General features: G+C 35.5%; 1 protein-coding gene and 1 long non-coding RNA gene across 2 annotated transcripts in view; one reads left to right on the forward strand and one right to left on the reverse strand.

The window, feature by feature from the left end:
* Positions 1-5,232, reverse strand: part of LOC136820873 (fibropellin-1-like) — a 35,645-nt gene extending 30,413 nt beyond the window's left edge. Inside the window, exons 1-3 of the mRNA XM_067077112.1 lie at positions 4,067-5,232; positions 3,323-3,504; positions 2,358-2,418 (exon numbers count right to left, since the gene is read on the reverse strand). Coding sequence (XP_066933213.1) covers positions 2,358-2,418; positions 3,323-3,504; positions 4,067-5,177 — 1,354 coding nt within the window. The 5' untranslated portion in view covers positions 5,178-5,232. The remainder of the gene's footprint in view (positions 1-2,357; positions 2,419-3,322; positions 3,505-4,066) is intronic.
* An 8,780-nt stretch (positions 5,233-14,012) lies between these two features.
* Positions 14,013-15,285, forward strand: LOC136820964 (uncharacterized). The gene is made up of 3 exons (XR_010848666.1): positions 14,013-14,317; positions 14,527-14,598; positions 14,837-15,285. It is a non-coding gene; the product is annotated as an uncharacterized lncRNA (long non-coding RNA).
* Positions 15,286-15,715: the final 430 nt, after the last annotated feature.

Raw genomic sequence — 15,715 nt, forward strand, 5'->3', positions numbered from 1 at the left:
GTTAAAAGCAATGATAGTGATTATTTAAAGCTATGATTATTTTAATGTAGCATATTTTTTATTTTTGTGTAAAGGAGATAGAGGATTAAAGGCACATCAACGCTTCTGTCAAATAAGTGACGTACCAGAGTTACGTAGTTTATTCATTAATGAATTGATACAAAATGTAAACACTGAGAGCGAGGAGGTAATTGAAGAGTATCTGCCACAAAATTATCTTCCAAAAACCGGAATTAAACTACCAAAAACGACAGAGGAATGGAGCCGCTGCAACGAGTATTTTAAAACTGTTCTCAACACCAGTCAGCCCATCGATAATGTGGTGGTGGAGATAGAATTCTTGCAAAACACCCTCTATGACTACTTCAAAAATCAATATGGAACAGTAAAAAGTGACGATAGCAAGTTACGTCAACTGAATGAAAAATACTCAAACTTTTCAAAGCGTCAACTCAAAAAAAGTTTGACTAATCTGAAATAACGTAACGCTGACCCTGCGGAAATTCGATATGTATCAAAGCTTATTCGCTCGAAGTATTCCAGGAAAGAAATGAACATTGAAATATCTAATGACGACGATAAAATTTCTAAGGATTTCTGGGGATACTGCAAGGACAAATTTGAAAAAGATGAAATCACCAAACCCGCATTTGACAAAGAAACCTGTCAGTCATACTTCAAAAAGACACTATCGAGAGACAAAACCAAACGCACCTTCGAATTCCCTGCTTGGATGAAGCAACTTGATGCACCAACGGACATATTCGACCTTCAACAACCGTCATACAGAGAAATCGCCGGGATTATCAACAAACTAAAATCAAGCGGATCCCCTTGCCCTCACGATCAAATGAGCATCATAATCCTCAACGGTGTCCAATACTAAGAACAGTTATGCACAGAATCATATCGAAATGCTGGAGTGATAAAATCTTCCCTAGCTGCTGGAAACATGCGTTCACCATTCTGATTTACAAAAAGAATAGCAACACTGACCCAGCTAACTTTCGACCGATTACTTTACAACCAGTATTTGCAAAGGTTTATTCGTCACTGATACGGAACAGAATTTACGGTTTTCTAAAAAAGAACAACTATATCGAGTCAAATATCCAAAAAGGTTTTTGGAAAGCTATATCAGGAACAATTGAACACACAGAACTTTTGTCACACATCATCATCAAACATGCCAAAAACAAACAACGCCAAGCTATTGTTACACTCCTCGACCTTAAAAATGCCTTTGGTGAAGTCGACCATCGTTTGCTATTAAAAGTTCTGAGTTATCATCACATCCCAGAAGAAATTAAATCACTCATCAGTGACTATTACAAACATTACAGCATAACAGTTGGAACCGAATCCTTCTCAACTGATTCTCTCCTTGTCGAGAAAGGAGTCCTCCAAGGAGATTGCTTAAGCCCACTTCTCTTCAATATGATAGTTAACACATTGATCAAAACAATCGACAACGAAAAGATCCGCTGTATGGGATATAACTTTTGCAACACCCTAGCACCACGCCATTGGTTCCAATTCGCTGACGATTCAGCTCTTGTCACATCAACTGAACAGGATACTCAACTATTGCTGAATGTATTCACTAAATGGTGTAAACTGGGCAAACCTGATTGTCAGAGTTGATAAATGCGTTACCTTCGGTATCAAGAAAAACGGTTCAACATCAGCTCAATTCAAACCTTATCTTCGTATACTAAACGAAATGGTACCTGCAGTTAAAATTGGTGATAAATTTACATATCTTGGAAAGGACTTTTCATTTGATATGAGCACAAGTAAAGTGAAAGAGGAGCTAATCTCAGAGATGAACAAGTACGTTGACACCATAAACCGTCTTCCAATTCATCCGAGAAATAAATTGGTTATTATATATCGAGATATGTATATAGCAAAATGCGCTGGAGATTTTCGATTTACAACCTTTCAACAACTTGGGTGATACAGAATCTAGACTCTATAGTGAAAGAGTACACAAAACGTTGGCTCAGATTACCCCAGAGTGCAAATACCAGACATCTTTACCTCCCAGTCAAGAAACTTGGTATGAAATTTATGTTACCATCTGATTGCTACAAATCAAGTCAGTTGACTACTCGTAATATCCTGAAAGAATCCGCCAATCCTGAAATTCGCAATCTTTACCAGTTAACAGCACAGAAACACATCGAGATAGATACCCTGCTTCATCTGAAAAAACCGAAACAACCGAAAGATCGTCTTGTCAACAAAACCGTCGAAAAGATTTTAAACGATATGAATGTTTTAAAAGAACAGAACACGATAATGAATCAGGTTGCTCAGGAATGCTCTGTCAGTGCCATCAGTCAATGGCAAACCGTTTGCGAAAAGCTCCCAGCTAACATCTTCGTTTTCGTTAGAAAAGCAATCATTCTTCAACTAGCGAACAACACCAATTTATTTCGATGGAAAAAGATCCAATCAAACCTTTGTGGATTATGTGTCAACAATAAGCAAACCCAGTTACATATCTTCAATAATTGTTCGTTTGCTTTAAATGGTGGAAGATATACATGGCGTCACGATTCTATTCTGTTCACAATGTGTCACTATTTGAAACTACTTGAGAATATGGGCTTTGAACTTTTTGCAGATCTTGATGGATTCCGAAATCCAGCTGAATTCTTTGATGGACCACGCCCAGATATCTTATTAAAGATAGGAAATGAACTTACTGCAATTGAACTTTCGTGCTGCTATGAAAACAATTTCACAAAAGCTCACGAGTATAAAATCAAACGATATGAAAATTTAAAAGACACTCTAGTTAATAAGGAGCATGTTCTGAGTAAATTGTTTGTTGAAATTTCATCTCTTGGATTCTTCCCGAGAAGAATCAAAGACTTTCGAAATTTCTGCAGACAGTTTGCTCAGATCAATACCACACGAAATGATGCTTAAAATGTCTGAAGTAGCAATTAGAAGCTCTTATTTTATTTATTGTAGACGAAATAGTATTGAATGGGAAAACCCTGATATACTTAAATTTTATTGATATATTTTTAAAATTAATTTTGACGATAACATAGATATGGTGGCCAACTTTTGTAAATTGTTGAGATAAACATATCTAATTTTTATTGTATATTTTAGGAATCTTTTTAATTTTTAAATACAAAAAATGAAGTTTAAAAAAAAACTACGGTATATCCAAATTCTTCGTTTCCCTGGGTTTAGCAAGTTTAGATTATAAATTTTTGCAAGATAAGATCTGACAAACTCGGAAATCCAACCCATTAGCAGCATTAAGTATATTTTAAAGGAGTCACAATATGAAACTAACCTCGCACTGTTTCCCAGAGAAGCCTTCTTTACATTGACATCTGAAATCACCAAGCTCAGGATAACACGCACCATCATTTTGACATGGATAGCTTTGACAATGATTGATCTTTTTTTCACACTGTTTGCCATGGTAACCTGGTTGACATTCACACTCATGGTTTAACATACCTGATCCAATGTCTAATAAAAATATCAACATAAAAAATTAAGAGAGTGTTACAGTGGAGTCTCCATAGATGAAACTCGCACTTGGGAGCACAGATATGTACAAGTTTAAAGGAAACTTCGAGTTATGGAGTACGGTTTATAAGGCATTAATAAATAAAGGAACCATAAAACTTGTTAGAGTTAAAGATACTCCAATGTAACTAGAAAATCCAAACAAAACGCTAGACTTTTAGACATATATCTTATATAAAACACTAGATATAGAGGAAGACAGATAATTCGCTATCATTGCTAAAAGTAGACTAGCAAATCAGAAGGACAATCTAGTGCTATACATAAGACGTGCACCTCTGTAACGAGCTTCTGCAAACTACTGAAATGGATTTGCTTACCCTGTGATCTTTTTTACGATAGATCAAGCACATAAACTAGACAAAGGGCCACTCAAAAAAATAATTCGGACTGCTTCAGCCCCTATCCGCAATATTTGTCACTCCCAGAATAGGGAGATTTTTAATGCAGCAAGCATAAACCTTTTACCCTTCGTTTAAAAATCAACAAAAAAACAACCTACCAATTAACTTACACTGCCCATTATTAGAACACGGTTTAGCCACACAAGGATCTTCATGTTGACAGTATTTGCCTGCATAACCTTCACAACATAAGCAACTATACATTTTCTGCGTGAAATCAGTATAACATTTGCCACGACCGTTACAAAACTGACTTGGTGTTAGATCCTTGGGATCGGTACAAGCTTTCTCTTTGACTGTCACATTTAGCCGGAGTCCAAAATCACATCTGTATAAATGATTCATATTAGCAATAAAATATTGTATTCCAGGGTGCAGTAATTTGTCATTGACGTTCAATTTTGAGATTGAGATATTTTTAGTGAGAGGTAGAGCATTAGTGGTATTACATTTTTCAAAAGCATCTCTTGAGCTAGCTTCCATTGGTAAAATATGTGGTATAAAATGATGGTCATAAAGAGATGCATCTCTGTCTGTAATAAAGACGAGGTCATCTGTATCTTGCATTTGGATTGGTTTCAGTTGAGCTGGAATATATTCATGGTCATCAAACTGTCCTTTACTGGCATTAAAACATGTTTGTAAGGTATTACAAATTGGTTCACCTAAGCCCCATCCCACTGATATTTTTTGCTCGCCATTATGCCAACATTTACCGCCATAATAGTGTTCACCACAACTGTTTAAACATTTTGAAATCTCATCATCTTTGATCTGGCAATGACTTCCTCTTGTATTTGATTTACATTTGCATTTATATCCTCCAACCTTATCAATACAAGTCCCTGAGTTTAGACATGGGTTTGATGCACAATTATCAACTTGTAAGGAACAGATAGGTCCTTCAAAACCTTCCTTACATATACATTTAGGATTACCATTCATGTCAAGCTTACATACACCGTGTACACATTTCATAGATAAGTCTCTTGGACAGTCATCAGCTCTTCGCTCACAATTGACTCCAATGTAACTATTAACACAAGTACATATGAATCCATTCGAAGTCACAGTACACATGCCATTATGTAAACAAGGGTTACTGATGCAAGCTCCTCGATCTTCAAGAGGTGTTTCATCAGTGACAATATCAAGTTGAGCACTTAAAAATCCAAACTGGATACAAATAAAAAGTATTTTAAAAACCATTTTGTTGTTATTTTTACCCTACATTTATGTCTGAGCATCTAGAAAGAAAGAGCAAAACTAATGAGATTGAAAGAATCTATCATTGAAGAAATTCCAAGAAAAGCTTACTTTAATGGGATAAAATTTTACAGGGATTGAATATCATGGATTTCGCGGATATGGTTGTCATCAATGGTGCCATCCGCAAAGTTAAGTCCCAGCAAAATAATAAAATGAGTTCAATTGCAAAATTTACTCCCGTAAAGATTTAAATCCCATTAATGAAGCAAGGTATAAAAAAGGCAAATGGAAAGATTCATTCACTTTTACTTTCGTTCACTATGCATAATATTTCTAGGGATGAACCAACAAAAAATTGCACCAAGAATCTTTTAGCCCATAAAGCAAGAAAATTTGTGATACTTTGTAACAGTAAGAAATTTGTAACAGCGTTGTATATGGATCATATATTGTGGACACGCAATATACGGCAGACTGTACTGTGAAGTCGGGTAACTTGCATCAGTGGAGGGAAACTTGCATAGCCATCAAATGACTGACCAATCAAAGCAGCAAAATTTTAAAACAAATGAACAAGGCAGCTCTACTCTACCATTTCTCTTTTGACTTAACTTTGTATTTTAATGACCAGCCAGGTCATTCATTTGAAGACTATGCATGTTAGCCTCCACTGATGCAAGTTACCCGATCTCACGGTAGCGCCTTAGGCGCAAGATTACTGCCTTGTCTTTAGTCGCCCATCTGAGAACAAGAGCTAATAATTTTTTCTCGTGCGCACTACACTCCAAGGGCCAGTGTGGAAACAATCTAAAGTCCACGTTGAATTGTTATTTATTTAAGCTGAGGTCTACACCAAAAAAAGTTCCACTTGCGGAAATTGTAGGGGGTTTGGGGGGCAGTAAGCCCTCCAAATGGGTGCAGGCCTAAGCCCTGGGATATTTAATCTTCCCACGCTTAAAAGTAGCTCAAAATAAGCCTTACATTCTATTTATACTCTACGTTGTTATATGGCGGTCGAGGGAGAGAATGGAGATCGAGGCGAAGAGCAGGGGGGATGCAATTAAAACCTGGCGTAATGAAATTGAATGTTAGAATGGCGGTGCTCCTCTCGTCTTGAAAGGCTTTGACATACGCCGATATCTTACTTTACATCCGCTCCTTACGCCAAAAGTTATTACTGCCTCACACTCTGAATATATTCAGCGTACTGTGCACCATTTCCACGCTGGTCCAAGGGTAGCAACTCCAGAAGTCAGGCAACCTTCGTTGATGTCAAACCAAATGTTTCATTTTTCCGTGAACTTTGAACCCTTCGAACTTTTTTCTATGCATGCTAAAGCGTTCCAATTTTTACTAAAAGAAAGTCCGTGATCTTAGCTTTCAAGCGGTATATAACACTGTGGACTTGGGCCAAATTGCTTTCCAAAGGGAGAAAATAAGTTGCAACTATTGATGAACAAATGTTTCTGGAAATGGAGGAAAATGTAGTTGAAGGCTGAAACTTTGTATGTTTATCAGAGAAAGGGTGAGGAATTAAAAGTTCTTTGATTTTCATGTAGTTTTTTTCACTTTTTTGCTTTTTTAGCATGGGAATGTCCCAAAAAACGTTTATATTTCTGCCGAAATGGATTTTCTTTTCATTTGGGGTTTCTCCTTTCAGAAAAACTTATTCTTTACTTATATCTTTTTGTTCCTCCATTTCCAGAGGCCCCTTGAAAATGGGTCCTATCACCTTTTTTGACTCATTTCAACCTTTTCCAAGCTAATTTTCTTCAAAAACAAAAATAAAAACAATGCAAATGTCTTCTTTTTTCAAAAAAAGATATATCTTTCGTTATTTTCATAAATATACTAAATATTTTACAAATATTTTTATATAATAATATTCTAACATCATCAAAGAATTCTCCCTCCAAATTTCAGGTCTCTAGCTACACTAGAAAAAGAGATATGCTAAATTAAAGAAGCCTGACTGGAAAATATCTTTTTTTTCTTTTTTGACACATTTTTCGAATTTTTCCAAGCTATTTTCCTAACCTTCTTTTGACACTAAAATTTGAATATCTTTACAACCACTTACTTTAATGGGATAAATTTTCGCGGGGATAAAATTTTGCGGTCGAGCTCATCCGCGAAATTTTAAGATTTCGCGGGGATTAATTTTCGCGGATGAGGGATTTCCTGATTTTTCGCGGGGATTTAATTTTGCGGATTGGGGTACAAATTAAAATTTTTGAAAAGGGTTAAAACATTGAAATAAAATTTTTCCAGGAAAATTAAGAATTTTTTTTACAAGTAATAAGAGGGTGTTTTGGAATAGGGCGAGGAGATATGTATTACAACTATCAAAAGTTGAATTTGAACTTCAATGGTGCGGAGCTAAATATTCACAGCCTATTTGGGAAAAAAGCGGAAGAGAAATTCGGGATAAGAAAATTAAATTGAAAATGATTTAGTCGCTAACAAGCATATCGAGGATTTGACCTTTTTCGAGGGTTGCGTGCCCTCATGTAGAAAAAAAATAAAAAACGATGAAAATAGAAATTTTGCGGATTGCAAAAAAAAATCAAATTTTTCGCGGAAACTAATTTTCGCGGATGGGCCTTTTTCGAATTTCCAATGGGACTTATTTTCGCGGATGACACCCAAATCCGCGAAATCCGCAAAAATTAATCCCCGCGAAAATTTATCCCATTAAAGTATCCTCTTGAGGCCTATGACTCCTCATTTTCTTTCTTTTTCAAAGCTCTACAAGAAAGGATACTGTAGGTTTTGAAAAAAGAATTAAAATTTGAAAAATCTTCTGGAGTTGCTACCAAGGGAGAAATGAAATAAAGTGATCAATATTCTTCAAACAGAGGAAGAACGTCAGAAAAAAAAACCATCAAGCAAAAGATTTATTTTGTGGTTGAAAATTGATCCTGTGAAGATGAAAAAGATTTTGGCAATGCATTTTTTTCAAAATGATGAAAAACTCTTTCAATCCTCCCTTAAGCAAGGTAGCCATTCCGGGTTTGCTTGTTTTTTATTTGACGCTTATCAAAATCTTCAATTTTAGGTCAAACTTTGACAAGCAATTGTTTTTTGTGTAGTTGAGCTATAAAATTTATTATTTTTGAGTAATTTAGAGCTTTCTTTTAGCTTTCCAACCATATATAATATGCAGGTGTAATATTCTACACTTTCGTCTAAAAATTCGTTTCAACTAAGGCCATTTTTAGAAAAATTAGATGTGCGGGACACAAAAAATTTCACAACTCATCTTTGATTTCAAAGCGCTGCGGAGGAAAAAATGTTCAGACAGTGAAACTTTCCATATTTATCAGAAAATACCTGAGAAATCCAATGGTGCTACTCTCTGAAATGAATTCTTTCATTAAAGTTATTATTTTTTACTTTTCATACTTTGGCAAGCATTTTCAGCCTGAAAATGAGGACTAGAATTATAGAGAGTGATACCACTGAAAAATTTGACCCTTTTTTAGCCTAAAACAGTTATTTATATGCCATGGGGAATTTTTCCTCCGCAGCGCTTTGATTACAAAGATACCTTATTGGTATATATTTTCACGTGTTACAAATTTTCGCAAATCGCGAAAAATTTTCGAAAAAACGTGTTTCGCGAGTATTAAATTTCGCGATTGCCGACTTCTGGAAAATTTTCGCGTGTATTAAATTTCGCGATTCACTAAACTAGGTATTTTCAGAAAGTGGGAATATAAAGCAAGAAAAAGACTGATTTTGCTTGAAACACAACGTTTTTGATGTAAAAATACTAACAAAATACTAAGAAAATTTTTTTTGCGTGTATTTAATTACGCGATTTTGTAATTTTAAAAAATTTAAACAGTATTAAATTTGGCGAAAATTGACTAAAAAACTTGCGAAGTTAAGTACCTGCGAAAATTTGTAACACGCAAAAATATATACCAATAAGGTAGGTAGGTTCAGCAATTTTAACTTCCGCTTTATAACGTTTTCATTGTTTTTTGCAATGCAATGTCTTCTTTTTCAAAAAAATGTCTTTTCATTTCTTCCTTGAAGTGTTAGCAAGCCATTACAAAAAGAATTTGATAAAAGTCTGCAGTCAAAATGAAGACTGACCCACGGCATGGCCCGAACATGTTCGGGCCTGTTCGGACCATGCTCGGGCCACAAAAAAGTATTATTGAATCGGCCCGAACATTTTGTTCGGACCATGTTCGGGCCATGTATTTACAATTGATACGGATTTGCTCGGGCCATGTTCGGATTTATCATCATCCATTGTTAAATATTTTCATTAGACAAATTCAAAGTTCCAAATACCAGTTTGATTCACAAAGTTGTATAACAGTACAAAAAACGATCCAGAAAAATTCTGCTTCAAATAGGAGAAGACCATGAGAAAAGCTCAAGGGGAATAAGGCGGGTTCGTGGAGGTCAAAATTCTTGCAACGTTACAAATCATTTTCAGAAGCTCGTTTTGGGCTCAAACGAAGCGTATAACTAATTAGAATAAGATTCAGTCTAGGCAGATGTTTTTTCATTTTGAAATTTTGCGTAATTCGCAAAAATCCTCAATTTTGCGCTATTTTGATGACGTCATAAAAATTGAAATTATAATAACTTTTAATAGAATCATCAAAATAATTTCAAACTTTCACCAAAGGTGCATTTCATTGCAAATTTTCAAAAAATTTCAAAAAATTTTCAAAATCTTGATGACGTCAGCATTTTTTAAGGATTTTAGTTTTTTGCCTGAAAAGTGATGACGTCATCAAATTTCATTAAATTTTTTTTTAATTTTGAAAACATTAATAATATGCATCTTTGGTCAAAATTTGAAATTATTTTGATAATTGTATCAAAAGTTATTGGGATTTCAATTTTTATGACGTCATCAAAATAGCGCAAAATTGAGGATTTTTGCGAATTACGCAAAATTTCAAAATGAAAAAACATCTGCCTAGACTGAATCCTATTCTACTTAGTCATACGCTTCGTTTGAGCCCAAAATGAGCTTCTGAAAATGATTTGTAACGTTGCAAGCATTTTGACCCCGCCTTAATCCCCTTGAGAGGGAACGGGATAAAGAATAAAAAGAAGACCATATTATGTAAGATTCAAATCATTCTTTTTAATAATTTTCCTAACTTAATTGGAAAATAGATGATTAACTTTTATATTTGAACAATATATATTTGAATAAAGATGAAGATTTTTAAATTTGTTTGCTAAAATAAGGAATTTAAAATATAAATATTGGGTCCTGAAATTACACGCGCGATCGAAGCAAGTTTTCAAAAATCTGGCCCAAACATGGTCCGAAACTGCGCGGGCCCGCGCGGGCCATTTTTGAAAAGTATTAATCAAGAGGCCAGAACATGTTCGGGCCATGCCGTGGGTCGTAATGAAGATAGCTGGAATATCTTGACTCAATACAAAAGCTTGAATTTTCAATTTTCAATTTTCGGAGCCCGGCGTTTTTTTGATGCGTGCCCGGGGTCCGTATTATTTGTTTTTGAGAGACTACCCCGGACGCCCCAGACAGCCCGCGTGGTCGCTTTTTATAGAATCGCTGACCACGCGGGCTTTTTTCTAATTCATTGAAATATTCTTCCGTGGACAAACGCCGTCTTCCAAAAGATCTTGTAATGTCCGAATTCAATCAAAATGGGAAAAAGATGTAAATCTTCGATCAACTTCGATCTATTCGATCAATCACTTCGATTGGTTTCGATTGTTCGATCAATCACTTCGATTGAGTTCGATTTATATGAACAATCACTTCGATTTACTTCGATTGATTTGATCACTCATGGTGTTATTGTTTGGGCTATTTATTTAGTCCACTAACAAAAAAGGATGTCAATCGAAAATTTGGAATATAATCGAAACCAATCGAGGTGATTGACCGAATCAATCGAAGCCAATTGAGTACAATCGAACCAAATCAATCTTAAAATGATGTAAATCTTCGATTGACTTCAATTGTTTCGATCAATCACTTCGATTGGCTTCGATCGATTCGGTCAATCACTTCGATTGGTTTCGATTATATTTGATTGGTTTGACAATCGAAATTTTCGATTGACATCCCCTGGTTTATAAAAAAAATGTGTGCTCAACGATATACGTCCGGGGTAAATTTATGGCGCCAAAATTGGAGCCCCGGACATAGGTCCGGGGAAAAAGTTATTTTTTTCAGACCCCAGATATTTGCCCCGGACTGTCGTCCGGGGCATAGGCAGGGTCGTAAATATTGCTAGAAAACTGGTAAAATCAAAATCTTGGAATATCAAAATTCCACCTACACACTAACTTATCAAGCAAATCAAGTTACTAAAACTCAAAAACAGAAAGATCTCTCATCATGTCTCAACGTGTCTCAACCGGGAACTGATACGCTTCCCTGCTCTATCTAACCTACTGCCTAGTTTGCAACAAGATAAGGCTTCATTGTTTAATGCAATTATATCACTAGAACTAAGTTAGAGTATGAGTTTACGGTTTATTATAGCTACCTACCACCTGTTGTATATTCAAGCAGAATGTTCCACATCAAATTTCTCCAGAGAGAATTTTTCACACGTTTTTTCACTTTTTATCTTTTTTTTCTATCATCTTCTTCTGCTCTACATACTCCAATTTGATCCAAGTGCAGCTGCTTAGTTTTTTTAAAGAAGATCTTTTCAAAGACGCGTTAATAAAAACATCTAAATATTTTATCAACTTATCAATCACAAACCTTCAACGTGATCATTCATTTTTTTTGTTCTTTTTGCTGTTGGCTGTGATTTGTTCGCCATCTTTGATTCCAAATCGGGTTAACATGTAAACAAAAAATCGGGATTTCGATAGTTATTTCGGGGAGATCGGATTCAGCAATCTCCTCTCCAGTCTTCTCGAAGATTTTTTTTCGAATTTTTGGTCAGCCTAAGCTGAGCATTCAAATCCGTAAAATTCATTTCTTCTTCTTCTTCCATAAGACGGCAAAAAAAAAATCCGATTTTCCGATCTCACTTTGATTTCTAAACTTTCTTCCGATCGGGTTAACTTTTTGGGTACTTTTAGCGTACGTTGTTTTTATAGATCATAATGTGCTCACTTTGATTTCTCAACTTTCTTCCGATCGGGTTAACTTTTTGGGTACTTTTAGCGTACGTTGTTTTAACAGATCATAATGTGGTGTTTCAAGATGGCGGCTCAAGCGATAGTCAGATGTGATAAAAGTCAGTGTTGTACCAAAGTATTTCCAGTATAAATCTGTTGCAAGCTTCAATTTCTGTCATTTATTTTTTAACTCGGAAATTCAAACACATAATTTTCATCAAGGGGACTCTTTTTCTATATCTTTTGAAGCTTTAAAGCCGTTTGCTCAAGTTTTTGTTTATGTTGAATTTTCTGATACTTTTTATTGCCGTTTTTGCAATAAAAACATATTTTTCTTGTTTGCCTCTAGGTGGGATTGGTGGTGTTATAATGTTATTGGAATTTGATAAAGTTTACAAAAGTACAGCTACTGTCTAAATTTGATAAAGACTGGATGCAATTGTGCTTTTTTGGACTAAACCAGGGGATGTCAATCGAACGTTCGATTGCCAATCGAACCAATCGAATTAATCGAATTTAATCGAATCCAATCGAATGATTGATTTTCGATTAGCCGAATTGATCGAACGCCAATCGAATTCTAATCGAAACCGAAAAACATGTGAAATTCGATTGGTTTCGATTGAGTTCGACAAGCTTCGATTAACGTTCGATCAACTTCGATTAACGTTCGATCAACTTCGATTTTACTTTAAAAAGTTTAAATTTTGCGGGGCTAAATTTGGAAGATTTTTTGTACCGTAAACCCAGATGACTTCGGCCACCCTCTGTTAACTTCCGCCGACTTTGAAGGGCTGTAACTTTTTATAGAATGAACATGAACATTCATTTTTTCTACACGTTTGGCCGCAATAAAGGTCTTTCGGATGGTACAATAGAAAAAACAAGAATATTCATTCCTAGCGAAAATGGGGCAAAAAACGGACATCTTCGACCGTCTTTTTTGAAACCGTGATCACAAAAGATTGCGGATAGATATCTGTAAAGATTTTACACAGCAGTGCTGCATGTAATAGACCAATTGTAAATTGTACAAAATCTTTTTGAAAAATGATGAATCTTTGACGAGCTATAACCCCTTAAAGTTGTCCCTATTTTTTTGAATCGATTAAGTTGTTAAAACATTTTGTAGATTTCCTGCGAGAGTTACTTTATGAAGTTCATTGACATGCAAATGAGTTCAAGGATATTTTTAAGGGCCTCTATATATCACGATCGATAAAAAGTGAGCGGGATAAAAGTTTTAAAGCTTACTCTTTCATGTTCTTTCACACGCATTAATTCAAGATGTATATTAAGGTAACGTAAAAAGGGAACGAAAAGATACGAGAATTTCCCGTAGAAATATAATTTTATCATATACGTATATCCCTGTCTCATGCAAAATGGCATTTTAGCTCTCCCCGCCTCTCGGGCTCCAACCAACAAAGGAAATACCATATTACATCCCTGTCCCGTGCGAGTGTGTATGTGAGCTTTCCTATTTCCCTGCCTCACAACGAAGGGAATACACATTACACCCTTTTCTCGCAACGAAGGGAATACACATTACACCCCTTTCTCGCAACGAAGGGAATACCCATTACATCCCTGTCTCACAACGAAGGAAATACGCACCAATTTAGCAAGAACTAAGTTTTGCGAAAAGGGCGAAAATTCATGAAAATCACAAATTTACCGTTTTTAATTACTCCACAGAGTTTAATCTACCTAAGGCGGCGGGCACGTAAGGTATTTTGATTTAAGTCAATGAATCCTGAATTTCGCTGGTTTAGGGATTGTAAAGATCTTCTAGCGCCACATGATGGAGATGGACATTTAAAAATGTTAGAAAAGGTTTTGATGAACGCTGTTGTGTGTCAACTGTTTCATATCTGATCGGTATTAAATGTGGTTTTGCCGGTTGAAGATTAAAATAATTTGAATATATTTCTTTTCTTTCAAGATATTCCAAATCGACACGTCGAATAATGATACAGCTATCAAGTATCCCGGATTGAGAAGTTCACACATCTTCATATTGGACGGCATACAATCAGGAAAAGGTATTTCGTTCTCGAATGTTTTCACCTGATTTTATCGTCATCCTTTATACCATTTTAATATGTATCTTTCTTCTAGTAAAATAATTTTATCATGCACCCCTATTTTAGGTCGTTGACTACTGAATGACAAAAATTTATCCCAGCATAGATAAATAGTAAAGTTACATCTTTTAATTTCCAGGATTTTGACATTAACATTTGCGTTCTAGGTAGTATCAATGACGGCGGTATATAATGACATCAAAAGGAGGGATACTGTTAAAGTGCGGAATAGTGTACAAGTAAGTACTCTCGGGTACCTAATAGCTGGGGGGCGCTAATTAATCTTTCGAAAATTTTCCACCCATGATATTTTTATAACCCCCCACCTGCTTATTAAGTTTTGTGATAACGTTAACTGTAAATTTCTTTACATGTCTAATAAATATTCGATGGGTTTGATTGTGATTTCTAATCTAAAGAGCTAAGGTAATGAAGCCCTGAACATACCTATTTTTATTCATTCGTTGTCTTTTATAGGAACCACTGGATGAACCGATAATCGAGATCGTTCTCAGATAGACATGACCCTTAATTGTCAACTTGACTAAAACACGGCAGGAAAATCATTTATTCACCATCGAAGCGCTAAGAATTATGCACCCGACTCTATCCACGGAGATTATTTATGCAAATATTTTTACTATTCCCCTATATCAGTGACCCGGTCAGCTCCACTTGATGGATAACCTGGCGAAAGAAATTACATAGAACCCAAATCAAAGATCTTATTTATGGTCTTACCCCGGCCAACAATCGTTAATTTATTTAAGAATTCTTGGAATATTACTTGAAATTACTTTTTCCCTACCCGAGGAAGTTAAAAGTTATCACTTAGTGAGTTTTGGAGACCCTATAGTCAGACCCGGTGGGTTTCAAAACTTCACTGGGTCACTGAGAAAGGGGTGTTCTATTATGTATGAAATATAAAAAATGTACGTTTATGTGTGTCAGTAAATGTCCGGGACAGTGTATATCATCCGTTTATGTCCACACGCTGGGGCTTTACAATAACCAAACATCATCAAATTTTACACTTGCGTTTAATTCCCAGTTTAGTGAAATCGGAGAGGTGATGTCGCAGTTATTGGTGAATTTTACCCAATGGAGAGAAGATAAAAATTCCAATTGGGGGAAAGAGAAAGATCCATTGAGTAATTCAGTCATTTTTAAGGGTTGAGTTTGTCAATAGAACTTCCAAAAGGAGATGAACTTGAACGATTCGGGGGGAAATGATGACAATTTTGAAAATTCAACACAAGTTTATCCCGTCACAATTTTTCCCCGACTTAATTAAACCCCAAATCTTCTTCCCCAATTAAATATTTTGCAACAGAAATTTACGACTGCAATTTCCCG

Source organism: Clytia hemisphaerica, unplaced genomic scaffold (genome assembly GCF_902728285.1).
Source record: "Clytia hemisphaerica strain Z4C2 unplaced genomic scaffold, Clytia hemisphaerica genome assembly, whole genome shotgun sequence".
Lineage (NCBI taxonomy): Eukaryota > Metazoa > Cnidaria > Hydrozoa > Leptothecata > Clytiidae > Clytia > Clytia hemisphaerica.